This window comes from Lotus japonicus, chromosome 2 (assembly GCF_012489685.1).
Source record: "Lotus japonicus ecotype B-129 chromosome 2, LjGifu_v1.2".
Classification (NCBI taxonomy): Eukaryota; Viridiplantae; Streptophyta; class Magnoliopsida; order Fabales; family Fabaceae; genus Lotus; species Lotus japonicus.
This window is the reverse complement of record NC_080042.1, coordinates 59,412,460-59,432,698: the sequence shown is the minus strand read 5'-3', so window position 1 is coordinate 59,432,698 and position 20,239 is coordinate 59,412,460. Positions and strand designations below refer to the sequence as shown.

General features: G+C 37.8%; 2 protein-coding genes across 2 annotated transcripts; both read right to left on the bottom strand.

Moving 5' to 3' along the window:
* Positions 1-208: 208 nt before the first annotated feature.
* Positions 209-2,675, bottom strand: LOC130736747 (disease resistance protein RUN1-like). Its single transcript, XM_057588537.1, has 3 exons — positions 2,636-2,675; positions 2,266-2,503; positions 209-1,241 (listed from the first exon to the last, which is right to left on the bottom strand). Exons 1-3 carry the CDS (start codon positions 2,673-2,675, stop codon positions 209-211), a joined length of 1,311 nt encoding a protein of 436 aa, XP_057444520.1.
* Positions 2,676-11,624: 8,949 nt separating this feature from the next.
* LOC130738582 (TMV resistance protein N-like) lies at positions 11,625-18,577 on the bottom strand. Its single transcript, XM_057590644.1, has 7 exons — positions 17,959-18,577; positions 15,904-17,002; positions 15,413-15,685; positions 14,451-15,320; positions 13,595-14,372; positions 12,730-12,881; positions 11,625-12,641 (listed from the first exon to the last, which is right to left on the bottom strand). The coding sequence occupies exons 1-7, from the start codon at positions 18,462-18,464 to the stop codon at positions 11,724-11,726; spliced, it is 4,596 nt and encodes a 1,531-aa protein (XP_057446627.1). The 5' UTR covers positions 18,465-18,577; the 3' UTR covers positions 11,625-11,723.
* Between the last annotated feature and the right edge of the window lie 1,662 nt (positions 18,578-20,239).

Sequence of the window (20,239 nt, the reverse complement as noted above, 5' to 3'; positions counted from 1 at the left end):
AACCATGCACTGGAGTGTATTCTACATGAGTTGCTTATGAGTTGCTTAAATCCTATGTGGCAGTCTGGGCCCACCAGAATAGCATTTAAGCAACCCAACAAGCAACCATGCATTGGAGATGCTCTTATCCGACTCAGGTAGATCAAGTCTTATTCCTTCAACTTTATTAGTTCCATAGTGGTACACAAACAATGAACAGTGAGAATTGTTAATTAAGTACTTGAATGAAACACAGAACTGAACCTTTTGATATTAGCATAAATATGTCCCTAGAGATTACCGTATTTAGGTTTAACACATGAAGAACATCTTCCGGAAACCATAGTATGCTACGTCTACCAGGCTCATTGGGGGATTCGAGGCGAACAATTTCTTTAGCCATTTCTTGCAAAAAGTCATGCATCCAAAGTTTGTTCAGTTCCACAGTAACCAGAGACTTATCCATTAGAACTCTGATACCGCTATCTGAGTGCATGTCACAACCATCTAGTATCATTTTCACATACTCCTTGTCCTCTCCCTTAAAGAAACAAGCAATATCCAGAAAGATGGCCTTTTCAGTCTCCTCCAACCCATCAAAGCTGATTTTCAGAACTTCATATATCTGTTTATTTGGAATCTTTTTCAGTTTAGCTAATGTACTAATCCATTCTGCTTTGTCTCTACCACACAGGTAGGACCCCAAAACAGTTAGGGCCAATGGCAAGCCCTTGGCATAGTTTAATATGTGGAGGGACACTTCCTCAAAATTTGTTGGAGGACAAGGTTTTTTGAAAGTAAACCAACTAAAGAGCTCAAGAGCATCTCCATGACTTAACTCCTTGACCTTGTAGGCTCCTTCCACATTTTGCGCAGTTAGCAAATGTTCATCTCTTGTTGTTATGAGGATCCTACTTCCTGATCCAAACCAACTATATTCTCCTGCCAGTGATTCCAGTTGCTCCAATGAATCGACATCATCAAGAATTATAAGAACCTTTTTACTACAAAGCCTGTTCTTTATCAGATTAATCCCTCTATCCTTGTTTCCTACTTTAAACTCTCTGCAGTTCAAAATCTCTGAAAGAAGTGCTTTTTGCAGTTGAACTATGCCAAATCTATTACTAGAAATTTCTCTAACATTTGCAATAAAGGCACTGCCCTCAAACTGATTAGAAATATGGTTATAAACTGTCTTAGCAAGTGTTGTCTTCCCAATTCCTCCAATCCCATAAATTCCTATAGCCCGCACATCATCTACTCTGGTGTCCAAAAGTGATCAATAGGTGAATTCAGTCCAACTGGATGTTTAGCGACATATAAAGGTGCGCGCGGTTCAGCTTACTCAATATCTCTTCAACAATTCTCTGTACAAACTTAGATTCCTGCCTGCACACAAAGGCAAAGAAACTTTTCTATTACTAAGAAAAAGCGGCTGTAATTAAGATGCAGCATTTACAAATCATGTAAGTTATTTTAACTTTTCAGCCTATCAATCACTGGATTGGGTGATCCTATGGTCATTTCCTTTTGTGATTAGAAATCCAAAGGGCACAGTTTAAGTTTCTCAGATATGATTAATTTTCTAGCATCATGAGAATGAGCCCTGTAACATGTTATTGATATGAATGGAAAATTGGCAGCACTTCAGCAGATATAAAAATTTATTTTCCTTTGATAATCAACAAAGGATAATAGCATATTCTTCTTCTATCTTTTGATCTTTTCATTTGCTAATGTTTGACTGTCAACTTCTGCAGTTCAAATAATGCCTGTGTACTGTGTTAATGATTATTATTTTAAATATAAAAAAAAAGATCCTAGCATAGTTTAACCTTTGAAGTTTGAAGTTTTCCAAGTATATGTCGCCAATAAAGAATTAATAATACTTGAATGGAATATTCTGATTGATTATTCCATGAAGAAGCTGAGTACATATGTATATACATACAAGAGTTTAGGGATAGCTAAATAAGGAAAAGATTTATCCTAATAAAAGATAAAATATACTAAACATATGTATTCACTATTTATTTTATCTACATATCTCAACACTCCCCCTCAAGTTGGAGCATATAAATCGTATGCATCCAGCTTGTCACATATATATTTTATCAGGGGACCCCGTAAAGCCTTCGTAAAAATATCAGTAAGCTGATCTTGAGAGAACATAGAAGAAGTCTTGATAGTACCACAAAGAATCTTCTCCCTAATAAAATGACAATCAACTTCTATATGTTTTGTTCGTTCATGAAAACCGGATTAGAAGAAAGATATAAAGCTGACTGATTGTCACATACTAAGTTCATAGGAGTAATCGCACAAAACTTCAACTCCTGAAGTAAGTGCTTCAACCACAAGAGCTCACACGTAGTATGAGTCATAACACGATACTCAGCTTCGGTGCTTGATCTAGCAACAATACTTTGTTTCTTACTCTTCCAAGAGATGAGATTTCCACCAATAAAAACACAATAACCAGAGGTGGATCTCGTATCACCTGCATCACCTGCCCAATTCGCATCTGAATATCCAGTAATACTAGTATGACCTCTATCAGTATAAAAAAGACATTTTCCAGGCGACCCTTTTAAGTATTGAAGTATCCGAATAACAGCCTGTCAATGACTCTTACAAGGAGAGTTTAAAAACTTACTGCCAACACTAACAGAGAATGATATATCAGGCCTGGTCATTGTGAGATAATTCAACTTTTCTACTAACCTCCTATATCTTCCTGGATCAGAATAAGGCTCCCCCTAGTTAGGCAGAAGCTTCACATTAGGGTCCATAGGAGTATCCACAGGCTTGCAGTTAAGAAGGCTCGTTTCGTCCAAAATATCAAGCGCATACTTTCTTTGACAAATAGCAATGCCAGACTTTGACTGAGCTACCTCAATCCTAAGAAAATAATGCAAAGATCCAAGATCCTTAGTCTGAAAATGCTCAAACAGGTGCTGCTTAAGAGCTTGTATGTGTAAGACCTGGATTTTCAGAACAAGCTAATTTCCGACTCACGCGTAGAATCAGTGTAAGCGTGACAGGAGTTTGCTATTTGGGAAAGATTAATGAAGAAGAAAGTTCAGGAATTGCTTGAGGAATGTTGCGTAGTCGCTGTAGGAATTAGTGCGAGTCGTCTGCACACCTGCCTTATGGCGAGCGTGTCCAGAATAGGCTAATTTCGCTTTAGAGCAACGATTTAAGTGGGATTTCGAATCCTTGAAAAATTTAAAGGTTCTCTTTATTTTTCCTTCGACCAGCGTTTCATTTCGGAACTCTGGACTGTACGCACGATAGTATTCACTTTTCGGAAGTCCGACGACGCTAATTTCTTTGCTTCGAAACCCTAGTTTCGAGCGATGGATGAAGACTTTTTCTTTTCGGGACTTCTAACGAAGTTTCCGTCCCCGTTGCCAGATTTGTTTCGACATTTCCAATCTTTCTTCTGTAGGAAGTTTTGTCGTTTGAGCATCACAACAAAAAGTAGTTTTTCGGGACAGATTAACTTACACCGCTTTTGGGATTTTAGATATCGTTTTTCCCAAATGTCAGAGATATGTTTTGAGTTCTGGAATTCTGACGCCAGAATCTCTCTTAGAATTCATCGGTGAATGTGCTGTAAAAATCGGAATCGCGAAATTTTCATTTTCCCGCGATTTCGCCTGCCTATAAATAGCTCAAAAGTTCAAAATATCTTCATTTTCACTCTCTTGGGGCCGCGAGTTGAGGGGAGCTTGGGGGAGAAATATTTTCGCGAAAACTCGACCGATCTTCGTGCAGTTCGTCCCTACTTCTAGGTATTGAGGTAACTAGCATGATTCCTACCTCTGATTACTGTTTCTGTTGCGTTTCTGAAGTCGTTTCTGTGCTCACAGTTTTGAGCTTTTTGTAAAATTGTCCGATTTCTCTGATTTCTTGGTTGGGGTTTGTTCCCTAGGTTCCCAAGAGCCTAAAACCTCTGTCAGTAATCGCTGATTGTGATCCAGTTGTCAAGGATCTGAAAAACTGATTCAAAACCCTTTTTGTCTCACATTTCGAAACTTTATTGTCGAAAAGTCATAATCTGACTTCGTGCCTTTAGGATTTGTTGTCACGGATGTCGTTAGGATCATTGCTGTCAAATTTGTTTTCAGAACTGATAACTTTGAGGTTTTGAGCTTTAATTTTGGACCAAAACGCCTCTGAACGGCCGTATTTTGATCCGATTGTCCGAAAATTGTTCCGACAGTTTCTTTGCCTTAGTTTTACCCTAAAACTACCTTGTGAACAGATTTGATCGAAGAAAAAGAGCCGAAGCCCTTTTTCCTTTATGGCCGTGAGTTATGTAGTGAGGGGGGGGGGGTTTCGTTTTCGAAAACTTGTCTTTTCGTACCCGATTGTCGTATTCTGAAGCTTTAATGCTTTGTTTATCGTTTATGTGTTGTATTGCGATCGAACTAATCGATTTTGTTTGGATTCTGCTTTGTTTTTCTCCGAGGTTCAGTTGAAGGAACTTTGGAAGTTTTAAAGCTTTCGTGTGAAGGAGATTTTGATTGCGAGGCTGGATCAGCTCGAGGTTAGGGCGACTTACTAATAGTTATGATTGCATGATAGGCGTCGATAAATTCGACTTATGCTTTATCTGATGTTGATTGTGATGATGAGTTGATGTTATGATGCTTTTCCATAACTTGTGATATGGTGATATTGTTGTGATATTGATGGATTGTGCGTTTTGACGCGATTTCAGAGTGGGGAACCTCTGAACTGGTTAAAGTTGGTGTTTCGGGTTGGATGAACAACCCTAGGCAAGTCCAAATGTGGGGTTTGAGACTTAGCCATTTGTTGGGATTCGTTGGAATTCTTAGACTTTCCCCGGGAAATGTATTTTTGGGTGGTTGATCTTTGAAAACCTAGAATGATTAGACTTTCGAAAAATAAAGACTTGGGAAACTTAGACTTTGAGAAATAAACTCATAACTTGACTAATTCGAATTGAAACAATTTTTATTAGCGTTTAAGCATAGGAGAACTGAAGGGGAAAATATTTACGAAAGACGGGGAAAAGTCGACTTCTGTTGTGGGTTTGGTTTTGGGGAAAGCCACTGAGGTGAGCTACGGTGATGATTGAAAGTCACCGAGTACTTTACGTACTCTTGTTGTTGGGGTTGTGTTGTATTGACCGACACTAATCCCTTGGGTTATCTTGTTGTTGGAGCAGTGTTGTATTGACCGACACTTAGTGCTCTTGTTGTTTGGGATGTGTTGTATTGACCGACACTAGACCCTTGTGTACTCTTGTGGTTGGAGCTGTGTTGTATTGACCGACACTCAGTGCTCTTGTTGTTGGGGTTGTGTTGTATTGACCGACACTAAACCCTTGGGTTCTATTGTGGTGGGAGTTGTGTTGTATTGACCGACACTAACTCCGAGTCGTGTTGTATTGACCGAAACTGACTCTGGCTTTGTTTGTGGGTTTTGTGGTGGGAGATGTGTTGTATTGACCGACACTAACTCCGAGTTGTGTTGTATTGACCGACACTAACTCTTGGGTTGTTTTGAGATTGGGTTTGAGCTAAATGTTTGTGTGGTGAGGACGATTCGATGTTTGGCTAACCATATTGCATCAATCGGGTGAATAACGGGAATGGTTCACCTGTGCATCTTTTGGTGAATAACGGGAACGGTTCACCAATGTATTAATGATGAATAACGGGAATGGTTCATCATACGGTGAATAACGGGAATGGTTCACCAAGGGTGAATAACGGGAATGGTTCACCAAGGATGAATAACGGGAATGGTTCATCCATAGTGAAGAACGGGAATGCTTCACTTGTGACGAACGGGAACGCGTCACAATCAGGATCATGATTGCATTTCACGCATACATTCATACTGATTGGGATTGTATGCTGTTTGATTTATTGAAGCATTGTTAGAGCCGATAACATGCTAGGAATATATATTTTTATATATATAATGACATATATATATATTTATCCCCAATCACATGTCTTTTGTATATCTACTCTATTCCGTGAGTTGACCCTAGCGCCTTGGCTTTGATTTCATGTTTGTGTTTGGGCGGTCGGCCTGCTGCCAGATGTCGACGGTGGATTGGATTTCGATGGTCTCTCCCTCGGGGGGGGATCAGGTTTGAGCTGGTTGACTGACTTGCCCCACCGCTTGGGTGATCGATCTTGTGGGTCATCAGGCGACGTACCGGGGAAGGGTCATGGAGGACCGGACTGACGAGCGTGGACGTCTGACGAAAGGAGTTCTATGACGCATAGAGCTGAGCTTCAACTTGCCGACTTCAGATCATTGTGGGCTTGGCACTGGAAGGTTAGGTTTAGGCACGCGTCATATTTTGTGTAGAGCTCTGATTCGTTTTGCTTTTGGGACAGGGTATGTTCCCGACGCATGACTTTTGTGTGGTTCTCTTACTGAGGGATCACAGTGAGTCAGTCGGACCATAGGGGTTTTTGCTTATGCCATTTTGAGGCCGACTTTCTTCTAGTGGTTTGTAATTATAATTTTCTCACTTACACTTCTGGGTCTGTATATATTCGCCTACGGGCACACTGCTTTGGAGTCACTGCGAGTGCGCGTGACGTGGAAGTGCAGCTGAGGCTGTACATGTTTATATTTGATGTATATTGGTTAGTTTAGTGGTTGGGCTATGTCTTTATTTCCTATTGCTTGATTTAAAAGGAATCAAACGGAAAAAAAAATTACCTGTTTTCCGCGTAAAGTTTATTTTTGGTTACTAAAGTGACACCTGGAAATCGGGGTGTTACAGTATGCCCTCTTGATCATCACCAGTGATTACAATATCATCCACATAGACAACAAGATAAATGAACGTCTTTGAGGATGAACACCTGAAGAAGACTGAGCGAACCCAAACTGTTGAATAACATTGCTAAAACGACCAAACCAAGCTCGGGGTGATTGTTTCAGACCATACAGAGACTTTTGCAATTTACAAACTAGTCCTGACTCCCCCTGAGCAATAAACTCCGGTGGTTGCTCCATATAGATCTGTTCTTCCAAATCACCATGTTAGAAGGCATTTTTAATATCCATCTGAAACAAGGGCCAATATCGCATAGCAGCCATGGCAAAAAATAAACGAATAGACGCCATCTTTGCAACTGGTGAAAAAGTGTCGCTATAATCCAAGCCATAAACCTGAGTGTACCATTTCGCAACAAGACGAGCCTTCAATCGATCAATATGTCCATCAGGGCCTACTTTAACATTAAAGACCCAACGACAACCAACAATAGATTTCCCTGCAAGAAGAGTAACAAGCTCCCATGTATGATTAGACTCTAAAGCTGTCATCTCGTCAATCATCGCTTGACGCCAACCTTTGTGAGATAGGGCCTCCTGTATAGTCTTAGTACAGTAAGGGAAGATATGGTAGAAACAAAAACGTGGTAAGCAGGTGACAAGCGATGATATTAGAGAAAATTATAAATAGGATGAGGATTACGAGTAGAACGACTACCTTTCCGGAGGGCAATGGGCAAGTCAACAGGATCTGAAGCAAGAGAGGAGGTTGGATGAGGAACCAAATCACAAGTCTCATCTCCTGCAGAAACTGAGTCGTGGGGATCATCCGCTACTATACCTCATGGGCGACGCTCATAAGTAATGCGATAACGAGACATATTAGGAGCTGGCGCTGATGGAGTGGAAGTGTCTGCTTGGAAAGTAATAACTGAAGATGGTGACATAGACATCTGAGGAACAGGTAAGACCACAGGAAAGATATCTAGATCAGAGTGTTGACCAGTTGTAACAAAGTAAGGTGTATCTTCAAAGAACGTGACATCTGCAAAAGTGTAGAACTTATGTGTGGATGGAGAGTAACACTTATACCCTTTTTGAACACGAGAGTAACCTAAAAAGACACATTCGACAGCCCGAACAGACATCTTATCACGACCTGGCGAAAGATCATGAACAAAGCAAGTACAACCAAAGACACGAGGCAGAACACAAAATGAAGATTCCCTAGGATACAACATGGAATGAGGAATCTGATTACCCAAAACAGATGATGACATCCAATTTATCAAATATCGTGCAGTCAAAATAGCTTCACCCCAAAACTTTAAAGGTGCATTAGCATTGATCAATAAAGTACGACCAGTATCCTCAATATGTCTATGTTTTCTCTCAGCTACCCCATTTTGTTGGGGTGTGTGTGGACAACTAGACTGATGTATAATACTATGAGACTTCATAAAAGAGTTGAAGGAATCAGAAAAATACTCTTTAGCATTATCACTTTGCAGAACATGAATTTTCTTATCAAATTGAGTTTCAATTTCATGACAGAAATTTTGAAAGATACTAAACAACTCAGATCTAACTTTCATTAAAAATATCCAAGTACACCTGGATAAATCATCAATGAAACCGACATAATACCTATATCCTAAGATAGAAGAAACACGACTTGGACCCCAAACATCAGAATGAATGATATCAAATGGACGTAGGGCCCTTTTATTGACACTACTAGGAAAAGACAACCTAACATGCTTCCCAAGCTGACATGACTCGCATTCCAAAGACTCCAACTGCGACAAGTAAGGCACCATCTTCTTTAACTTGTCCAAACTCGGATGTCCCAGACAACGATGAAGTAAACTCGGAGACTCAGCAGAAGCCGCACAAATTGCAGAAGATGGTTGTTGTAGATAATAGAGACCATGTGATTCAGATCCTGCTCCAATCATTCGTCCCGTACTCCGGTCCTGTATGAAGAAGGAATCAGAGGTAAAAGTTATGGCACAACCTAATGATTTGGTTAATTTACTGATAGAAATAAGATTAAAAGCACATCTTGGAACCAATAGAACGAAACTCAAAGGTAGTGTAGGAAGAGGTGATGTCTGCCCAACACTGGTGGCTTGTACTTTCGAGCCATTTGCAAGGGTAACATGGTGTGTAGTTTTGGGTGAAGATAAGTTAGAGAAAAAGGAAGGATTGCCGGTGAGATGATCTGAGGCACCAGAATCCAAAACCCATGATCCAACAGGTGTAGAATGAGAGTAACAAACCGTATAATTACCAGTTTGAGCAACAATCGCTGATGAAGATGATTGTTGAGCACCCTTCAGCTGGAGATGTTCCATGTACTCATCAGCTGAGAATGAGTGGTTCTTTGCACCATCAAATTCAACCTTGGACTCCATAGACTGTGCGACATTAGCAGTTTTGTTTCAAAACCCAACTAGAGAGTAACAACGATCCTGTGTGTGTCCATCCCTCTTACAATAAGAACAATGGAGATTTCCTCTACCTCCTCTTCCATGTCCACCACCTTTAAGACCATGGCCTCGACCCCCTGACTCAAAAGAATTTGATATGAGAGTAGAGGAGTCAGAGGTTGTATGAGATTCAAGTCTAGCAGAAGTGGTAGATGAAGGAACACGATGTAAACGATTAATAAGCTCCTCTGTTGTAGGAATATTGTGATTAGTAAGGGTCTTTTTTCGAACAGATTCCAGATCCTTACGGAGACCATGCAAAACAAACACCATGAACATATTGTCAAGTTTCTCCAACACCTTCTTCAAATCGTCATTAACCAGCATTGACTTCAGCTCCACAATGGTAGATTGTGCCTTATTTAGGTAAGACGGCAAATTAAGATCAGTCATCTGGAGATTTTCCAAATTACGTACTGAATCATACAAACGCTGAATATCATTAGCATAGATGTCATGTGCCTTTTTCCACACATCATAACATGTTTTGTAGGGACGAGAGTGAACAATCAGTCTAGGTTCAATTGCCTGGTATAAAAAAGAAACAAGTTGATAATCAACCTTCTCTCATTCCTTCTTCTCAGAAGCATCAATATCAGCACACTTTTTAGCAAGGTGCTCTGACAAACCTTGACCCAAAAACCAAATCTCAACAACATTGGACCAATCTAGATAATTTGCCTCATTCAACTTCTCAAAAGTGATAACAGGAGTCCCAGAAAAAGCAAATGAGATGAGACTCTTTTTATCACCCTTGGGAGACTTATCCTTCAGCAAACCCTCCATGAAAAAAACAACAACCAGAAACAGAGAAAACAACCGCAACCAAACAAATCCAAACACACTTCAAACGAAAGGCTCACTGACTGAAGCAGGCCAAAAAACAGAAACAAGAGACCTCAAACACAGAAACGAACCACGGAAGAGGAGTCCTAGAAGAAAAACAAGCAAACCCAGAAAGATTGTCAATGGCGACCGGCGGTGGCGGCGGATGCGGCTGATCACGGTGGTGGCAGCAGCGGACTATGGTAGCAGCAGCCAGCAACAGGGGTGGTGGCCGGTGGTTGCTTCCGGAAATCTAACCGGTAAAAATAAGGGTTAGCATACGACGGCTGAAACCCTAAACTAAACTAGTAAACCAGAGGGAGACTTGAATCAGAAAGCTCTGGTACCAACTTGAATGAAATATTCTGATTGATTATTCCATGAAGTTGAGTACATATATATATACAAGAGTTTAGGGATAGCTAAATAAGGAAAAGATCTACCTAATAAAAGATAAAATATACTAAATATATGTATTCACTATTTATTTTATCTACATATCTCAACAATAATCAACAAAACATCAACTCTAAACAAAAACATACCCATCTCCAAGGTTCCACCCAGACAAAGTGGCTACTTCACATAGAGCTTCCCTCCACCTTTTCACCTTGTTCACATCATCCCTGAATTGGTCTTCATGTTTGGCTAAATCTTCTTCAAAAATTCCCTTCTGTTCCCTTACTTGAGATGGATTCACATGATAAAAGACTGGTAAAACAAGCTGGCCCTTGTAATCCTTATACTCAAGGATCTTCAGGAGTTCATCTAAGCAAGATGTGGAAGAAGCATAAGTTTTAGATAATATGACTACTGAAATCCTTGAGACTTCAATAGCTTTTAAAAGTTCAGGTAAAACATTCTCTCCCCTCTTCAGGTCCTTGTAGTCTATGAAAGTGTTAACTCCCTTTAGGCCTAGAGCATGATAAAGATGGCTTGTGAAGCTCATGCGGGTGTCAACCCCTCTGAAGCTCAAGAATACATCATACTTCCATTTAGAGGTTTCACAACTCAAAGCCATTTCCTCAATTTTAGAAACTAGCTGGATGTTTGGTTTTCAAAACAGCACAAATCGCCTCTTAAAGTTAAGTACACTATAAATACTTCATAGGAACCAGAATGATGCTGACATGTTTGAATAAGTTGTGCAATGAACTTAATTAAATAAATATAGTAAGATGTACCATTTAATGTTAAAACTAACTAGAATTTATCTGGGGAGCTTCACCTTGTATTTTTTATGGTAAACCTATTCCAAGATAATTGTATAAAAATAAAAATGTCTTTTGAAATATTCAAAGTCCATTTACAGTTACAAATAATTAACTAGTTTCCCCTTAAGGCATCAAAATTTTGAATCAATATAGCTATCATAACAGCTATTGTTTCTGGAATACTTGTCCAATAAGAAACAACAATCATAAATTTGTTTAATACAATTATGTATATATGGATAATGCAGTTTAAACAGGAATCCATTTCTCTCTCAAATTTAAAAATAAAGAATGATGTGTAATTCATCGAAAAAATAATATACTAAAAACACTATGAAGAAAAAATTAAATAGATTAGTCTATGGAATAGAATAGTTCTTCTATAACTTACCAAAATTTCCTATACTTGTATGATCAAATGGCAGTACCTAATTCAATAATCTAACCCAAAAGTATTCAAGATTCTATCAAATTTCTCTCTAATCTTTGACCACTCATCCTCAATGCTTGCTTTGATAGCTTTTGCTGATTCTTTCTCTGCTATTAAGGTCGGCTTTCGCTTCCTCAACTCATCTCTTTGAGCTTTCAACACTCTTCCTTCCACATAGGTTTCACTTTTCTTTCTAAGAGCAGAGTCCCTAGCCACTGCAGACATGGAGATGTTTGCTTTAATGGCATTAATTTTCTCTTCTAGCTCTTTCTTTCTCTGTTCCAAATCAGCCAACTGGCTGCACAGCTCTTTTTCTATAGACACAAATTCACTAAACTGGTTCTTGTTGGTTACAAGACCCTCTTCTACTGTATCTAGCCTTAATAGACCAGAACTTGAGGACTCAAGTTTCATGCTTGCATCAGTGTAGACCCAACTCCACTGGGGAAGTTCAGCTGAAAGTTGTAGTATTAGAGACTTTAAACTCAGAGAGACCTCATCATCATCTGCAAACAAAGTGCAAAGATATTCTAAGGTAGTTTTCATGGATGTGGATGATGTTGAGTCCAGAAGATAACAAAATTGTTTGGAGAGGAGTTCTTTCAGGATTTCCAAGGCTTTCTTGGATTCTTCACTCATTTGAGGATAAGCCAACTCTGAATCATCTCTAGTGTCTCTTAATGATAAAGGTGATGGAGGAGCATAGGTCTCAGCATGGAGGGCAGCATAAAATGCTTCCATATTGTCATTAAACTGACACGTGTTGTGTTCCATTTGAATCACTACATGCTCGTTGCTCAAAGAGCAAGAGTTTTCTGAGAGGTCAACATAGGATTGGGGATTGATTAGTTGAGGGAAGCTTCTTCTATCAACATGTTGATCTCCCATTTGATTAACTAGCTTTGCAGCACTAACTGGTGCCTGAGTAGTCAATGGAATATTATAAATTGTTGATGCACTACCATATTATCTGTTATACATAAAAGAGAAAGAGAAAAATAAAATTTACCTCATGTCTTGCTTGTGACTCCACATGAACATCATCTGGTTTCATTCTCATCTTCTCAAGAGATTCTGACACCTCCTTCGGAACATCATTTTCATAGGCTTTTGATCCAGCTTTGGTCGGAGAAACTAGAGCCTCCATTGTAGGCCCAACTTCTGTTACATCAGAATAACTTTCCTTAATAGTCTACTTGAAAATAAAATCATACACCCATCAATTCTTTCTATCATTCTTGAAAGATGGTTTATGTACTTAAATTTTTCTGTCATAGATTCCTCTTCATGATGCCTGATATATTAAGCATAAAATAATTTGAAGAAGATAAGGCTATACATTTCTATAAGGCTCATTTATCTAAAGAAAATAATAAGATAAGATTGATTGTTTTCTGGTAACCTAGAAATTCTACATATCCTTAGTGTTCTTGGTTAAGATCAACTCGGACTCGGTTACCCTATATAGAAAATGGTCAATTATTTCCAGTTTCTTATTTTGTTTCAACTGAATATTAACTCTGATTATTTTGTAACTTTCAGGACTTATTCACAATTCAAGATTTTGACTAAGCACTTTATACATGAAGAAGACATTTAATCATGTATTGTTGAAAAAGCATTGGTGTTCTGCTGCGATGCTATGTTGACCTGTTTCCATATTTTCCGTTCAATTAAAAATGACAAGTGTACATACTAAATAATATGATCTCAGCCTTCTGACATGGTTAATGTAATTGTGTGGACCAAGTAGAGAAGCAAGCTAAAAAGAGGTGCAGTTTAAGAAAATATGTGAGGGGAAGTGAAATAAAAGGTAGTAAGGGGGATCAAGCCCATTTCAATTCCTAATTGAGTCAGACATCTTTCATTTTTACCTTTATTTTCAGATGTATCATTATGAAGAAGTTGATTCTCATTCATGTGGTTCAATTGAAACTCTAAGAGCATCGGATCCTGAGTTCTATCATCATGTAGCTGTAAATTCAATGAAGAAATCTCCTTGCCTTGATGTATTGTATCAGCCAGCACAATATTCGTAGTCTTTCCCTTTTGAGCCATAGAATCATTACCTTCAAGCATTTCTGGCATGATTGCAGCCGAAAGCTGTTGCACCTGCTCGTCTGATATTTCATGAAGCCTAAAATTCTCAGGCAGTGTGCAGAAATAAGTTCCCAAGTTATTACCATAATGACATTCATTGTTATTATAACTTTTGCACAATATCAACTTTGGTTTCTCCACTTCCTCATCTTCCTTATACTCATGAACTCCACAACAGTATATTGTCACTTCTGAAGCTCTACTCGCATCTATAATTTCACAAGAAACTTCCACATAATTCTGTTCTTGCAGTAAATGTGTATTTAAATCCATCAAATCTTCTTGATGATACAGCCATGCAAGATCACCGGAAACTGAAAGGAAGTGCTGTTCTCTACTAGATGCTCTCTGACCATTAATAGAAAGCTGGACTTCACAGGTGATAAATCCAGTTGTTTTATTTCCAAGTCCAAAAATGAAACATAGAGCAATTCTAGGGAACTTCTGGCCAATCCAGAATGACATGGATCCTCCTTTGCTGAGGTAGTTTAATGGAATTGGTATCTTTGGCCTTGGTGCTATAACTTCGAATTTCGATTCCTTATGGAATCCCTGTTGCAAAAGAACTGCAAGTTAAAATGCCTCCTAAGTCCTAAGTACAAAGAGAAACAGAAAGAGATAAAGACAAACCTGGCTTAATAGCAGGTTCAAGGATTGTGAATTCAACAGTGTGCAACTAGTAGCATCTATAAGTTCCAAGTTAGGTGGAATCCCTGAAATTTGTCGAAAATTCCTGCAATTGGCCATGTAAAGCTCCTCCAAGCTACCAAGTCCGTTGAAGCATTCGGGTAGGGCTACAAAATGATTTCTTGATATGTCTAATGATATGAGGTGGGAAAAGCAACTAAGGTTATGTAGATCTCCATCTGAGAGATTGCAGTCACTGAGATCAAGGTTTTCCATTAAAGGGAACCGATATGAGGATTGGATACCTGGAGAGACTACGTTTGATGAACTTTCATCAGACTCTGGAAGCATGGTTGAGTAGTTTTGGGTGCTGAAACAACTGATTTTCTCTGGAAACAGTTGAAGTTGGGGACAGCCAGAAATATCAAGTAACTGAAGATTTGGCAACATATCAATGGTTCTAGGAAGTTCCTTAAGATTTGAGCAACGCTTTAGTGTTAAAACCTCAAGGCTGATAAAATTGACCACATTAGAAGGCAATTCTTGTATAGCTGTCTCTTCCGCCTCGATCATTTTCAGATTTTCCATTTTTCCCAACAAATTTGGGAACTTCTCAAGTTGAGTGCACCCATTAAGAACAATGCATCCTAAAGATGGCAACTTGAGATTGCTCGGTAAATTCTTTAGCTCAGTGCACCTTTCAACACCTAAATAAACTAGTTTATCAAGTGATCCAAGGGATTCATGGATTTCAAGTAAACCTTTACAATCTTCAAGAATCAATTGCTCTAAATTTGGGATCCCAGAAACATCAGGTATTTTTGTCAGCAATTCACAAGAGCTAAAATTCATAGAAGTCAGATTTGCATATTTCTGTGAAATAGAGATTAAATGGTTACTTATGAAGAAATATATTGCCAGTTATGGGAAAACCTGAAAGGGATAATTATAAATAATCTTCATACCTTGAATGGCATGTCCAAAGTTAGATGACCGCGCCGCAGCTCTAGCATTACAATTTTCTCTGGAAGTATCTCAGATGGGAAACTTGGAGAAGGGTATTCCTCCCAGTCAAGCAGCCTTAGATTGCTTGGTAGATCTACAAGACCTCCGAAAAATTCAGCGTTGCGAACTATTAGCATTCTAAGGTTTTTCATCTTCTTTAGGACTTGAGATTCTAGCTGCACCTCTTGCTTTTCAGGTAGATTCAGCATTATACCTTGAATCTTATCAGTTCCCTTGACAAATTTTTATGTACAGCAAGAGTCAACCACATCAGAATCAGTTTAACAATTCAGATTCATTTAAAATATTTAAAAATTACATTTCACATCTAAAGAAAATTTCCCAGTTAACTAGCATCCTTTGTTTAGAAAAATAAGAAAGACAATATCAGATAACGCAAAAGTTGTGTGAAAAAAAGTAGAAACAGCAGCATGACAGATATTGGTCTCACCGTTCCTTCGGTCAGTACTTGAAGCACATCCTCATAATACCAAAGCCTGCTGCGTTTTCCTGGATCTAATGGTGATTCTTGCCTAACAATTTCCTTACCCATATCTTGTATAAGATCATGCATCGACAATACATATATTTCATCCATAGTTATGAGAGACTTATCAACAAGCACAGCAATACCAATAGCTGGGTGAAGATTGCAAGCGCGTAATGCTTTTACCGCGTATTCCATTATCTCTCCTTTGAAGAAACATGCAATATAGAGGAAAATTTCCTTTTCATTTTCCTCTAACCCATCGAAGCTTATTCTCAGTATATCCTGAACTTTCCTATTAGGAGTTCTCTTGTATTTGTCCAATGCAGATTCCCATTGATGAATGCTTCTACCACACAGATCAGAACCTAGTATTGTTAAAGCCAATGGAAGACCTTCTGCATAACACACTGCACGATTTGAGATTTCAAGATAACTTACATCAGGCTCACTTCGTTTAAAAGCATTCCAACTAAATAGTTGAAGAGCTTCAACATGATTTAACTTTTTAACCTCATAAGTCAAATCAACTTGATGTGCAGTTAGAAGATGTTTATCTCTTGTAGTTATGATAATCCTGCTTCCAGGACCAAACCAATCAAATCCTCCTGCTAATGCTTCTAGTTGGTCCACATCATCCACATTATCAATAACCAATAGAACTCTTTTTCTGCATAGCCTATCTTTTATTATATTGATTCCTCTGTCAGCATTGCCCAACTTTATTGTTTTATCACCAAGTATCTCGAACAGAAGCCGCTCTTGGAGTTTGACTAAGCCAGTTCTATGGCTTGCATTTTCTCTGACATTTGCAAGAAAACTGGCATATTGAAATTGATCACATACTGTGTTGTACACAGCTTTAGCAATGGTTGTTTTACCAATTCCGCCAATGCCATAAATCCCTACCATTCTAACATCATAGCAACCAAGTTCTAAGAGTGAGTTAACATCCGATACACGAGCTCGGAGTCCAACAGGGTGTCTAGCAACATTTAGAGGGATGCAATTCAATTTCCTTGACACCTCATCAACGATTCTTTGGATAAATTTATACTCGTACCTGACAATTGTATGGAACATAAATCATATGTATTATGAAATAAGTAGTTCTCTTGCCCTAAATAGTTCCTGTGATGTTAAGAAAATATGCACTGCCCTTATGTTACTCTTTTGGAGCCAATCTACTTGGTGAAGGAAACTGGAAAAGTATACATATTCCCAGGATTTGCCTAACTAGGTAAAGTGGAAATAAAGGTCCTGCTTGTTAAATATTAAATTATTCATGTGGTTACACCCAACACCTTAAGTATCTGTGATGTGTAGCTCATGACATGGTCAGTGTATGACTAAATGATTTAGAGTTCGAACCCTAGTAGCTCCTATTCTTCAAAATCATAAAATAAATTTCAGCATAAGATGTAGTGGGTTGATGCATTGTCTATGCTTCAAGCGCAAAGGCTCTTGTGTGAGAGGTGTGTTAGATATAAAACCATTTGAGTTCATTCACTTTTCACCCAACTCTTTGGTTCCTGACACTGCTTAAAGTTTAGTTTATTACTCATCTGCTCTTATCGTCTGTTGAACTACCACCATATAAAAATAATGTAATAAAGAATGCAATGAGTTGAAATGTTAAAATAGATAACTAAAAGATGAGAGAATCACGAAATCTTTTGATCATGTAGCAAATGAACATATATATGAGAATTCAAAGTTGAAATTTACTAGTTATTTTTTTGCTTAACTATTCCTCTTACTGGTAATATCCTATAAAAGATAATACTTCAGCAGTTTCATGATCTTATTTTCAAGTGTAAAACTTTTTGTAGTTATCATCAAATCATAGGTATGTATCATCAAATTCTTTTAGTGATGCAGGTGTACAATGTTGGTTAATAGAGTGAAAATTGTTAGGAGGGTAAATCAATATCATCTTTCAATGCTTTAGTTTTGTTTGGTTAACAAAAATATGGTCACCATAAAAACAGAATTGATGAAAATTGAAAATTAATATACCCTCTATTGAAATGCCAGCCGGACAGGTTGGCTGCTTCAGACAAAGCTGACCTCCACTTTTGCACCTTCTCCTTGTTGTCTTTGAATTTTTCTTCAAGCATAACAAATGCTTCTTCATAACTCCCTCTCTGATGCCGCACATCTGATGGATCCACATTATAGAAAATTGAGCAAACCCCCTGTCCCTTGTGTTTCTTACACTCAAGAATCTTGACAAGTTCGTCCAGGCACCAAGTGGACGAGGCATAGTTTTTGGAGAATATGATGATGGCGATCCTAGACTCTTCTATTGCATTGAGAAGAGATGGTGAAATCTCTTCCCCAATCCTCAGCTCCTCATCATCTATGAAAGTGTTGATTCCCCTTTGATCAAGGGCACTGTAAAGGTTGCCAGTAAAAGTCTCACGTGTATCTTCTCCCCTAAAGCTCAAGAAAACATGGTAAACCCACCCATTGCTGAAAGAAGAGGTGGAGGAGGAGGATGAGGCAGCCATGTGTTGTGTCATCTTAGCTCAAATATATCAATTCTTATAGCTTGACTGCAGAGAGTTTTGTGTCCTCTAGATCAAGGAGATGTAAGTCAATGAAATGCTCATTGATATCTTCTGACTTCTGTGCAAAGAAAATTTAAGCATTGAATCATTCTTTATGTGCAATTTGTTAGCTGGTTCCATTTTGGCTCATGAAAGGGAAGGAAAAGAGTAAAATACACTTATCCCCTCAAGGTTTGCTAGAAAAACACTTCACCCCATTCTTATTCAAAATCTACACTTCACCCCACTCATTTTATCATGTTAGCTCCATCCAAAAGATGCCAACGGAATATTCTATTCAAATCAAAATTACTTAGTGTAAACTTATTGTTCCATTTCTTTTTTTTGGTTATTTATTATTATTATTATTTTCAAAAAAACATCACGTTCAAATAAAAATCGTTTAAGGTCAGTTCCATTTAAAAAAAGTTTGTTTCAACAAAAAATAATATAACATCACAATTACTAGTAATACCCAGTTTATAAAGAATTTTTATAAATAGTGAAGTATATAAAAATATTTTGAAATTAATTTCATACTAATTAAAAATTCACCAAATAAATACTAAGTAAATTTCTTTTGCCTAGGTTTATAAAAAAATGTTGCTTATGAATTCATTGAGTAATGTCTAGATATTATTAGAAAGTGACGTTTTTTTCTGAAAAAAATGAAATGGAAAAATAAGTTTACATTAAATAATTTTGATTTGAATGGAATATTCTGTTATCATCTTTTTGGATGGGGTTAACCTAATAAAATGAGTGGGGTGGAGTGTATATTTTGAATAAGAATGGGGTGGAGTGTTTTTCTAGCAAACCTTGAGGGGGGTAAGTGTATTTTACTCAAAGAAAAATGTTTGGTACACTTTTACTCACAAATAAGGCGAGAGAAATGAGAAAAAAAGAAATACATGATAAATATGATATATTGTATGGTGGGATAGGAAAAGAGAGATATATAGAAAAATAAATTGTACATGGGGTGTCGCTACTCGCTACTATTTGTGTTTAAAAACCATTCTTCATAAATGCTCACTCACCTTGGATGAAAGAAAAATAGATATTGAGATAATTGCATGTTCAAGTGCCTAAGATTTAAAATTGAGGATGTAATTGGAAAAAGGAAAAGGAGAAATGAATATGATATTCACATGTTTTCTGAAGTCAATGGCCGTAAAGTCAACAGTTTACCTACATATTTTTGTATTTTTTTGGACCTCCTTTTTTTTTTTTGATAAGCTGGACCTCCTTCAATTCCAAGGCTGGAATAAGAATATAATAATAGCTTCTTCATTTTTGGTGCTAAAAAAACAAGTTTCTTGTTATTTGCCGGCTTTGTATTTAAATAGCTTAAGAATATATTTTTGTCATCAGCATTGGTGGCCTGGATGGTAGTTGTTGTGGAACACAACTGACAGGTTCTGAGTTCAAATGCTGATAAAAGGTGAAACGGAGGGAGTATTAACAGTAACGAGGTATTATATAATACCTCTCTTTTGTTACCTTACCACGAAGATAGGGTCATAGCTCATAGGGGGTACCTTTGCCTTCAATATCCGTGGAGGGTTAATTTTATCCAAAATGACATTTTACAAGTAAGAAATGAAGTTAAAATAAGGTAACACTTGTTAATTAAAACAGAAATAACAATCCCAAACTAAACAAACTCTGCACTGCTCAAACCAATTACTTGTCGAGTTTTATTGTATAAACACTAAAGATGTTACCATTATACCATGAAAACAGAA

What these genes read in the sequence shown, in the direction of transcription:
- LOC130736747 (XM_057588537.1), bottom strand. Translation starts at nt 2,675, where the DNA reads ATGACCAGGCCTGATATATCATTCTCTGTTAGTGTTGGCA. An exon ending in ATTCTCTGTTAGTGTTGGCA is followed by an intron (nt 2,504 to 2,635) that starts GTAAGTTTTTAA and finishes CTGGATATTCAG; the next exon opens with ATGCGAATTGGGCAGGTGAT. An exon ending in AACTTAGTATGTGACAATCA is followed by an intron (nt 1,242 to 2,265) that starts GTCAGCTTTATA and finishes TTTGGACACCAG; the next exon opens with AGTAGATGATGTGCGGGCTA.
- LOC130738582 (XM_057590644.1), bottom strand. Translation starts at nt 18,464, where the DNA reads ATGACACAACACATGGCTGCCTCATCCTCCTCCTCCACCTCTTCTTTC. An exon ending in GGCTGGCATTTCAATAGAGG is followed by an intron (nt 17,003 to 17,958) that starts GTATATTAATTT and finishes TACAATTGTCAG; the next exon opens with GTACGAGTATAAATTTATCC. An exon ending in TGAACCTGCTATTAAGCCAG is followed by an intron (nt 14,373 to 14,450) that starts GTTTGTCTTTAT and finishes CTTTTGCAACAG; the next exon opens with GGATTCCATAAGGAATCGAA.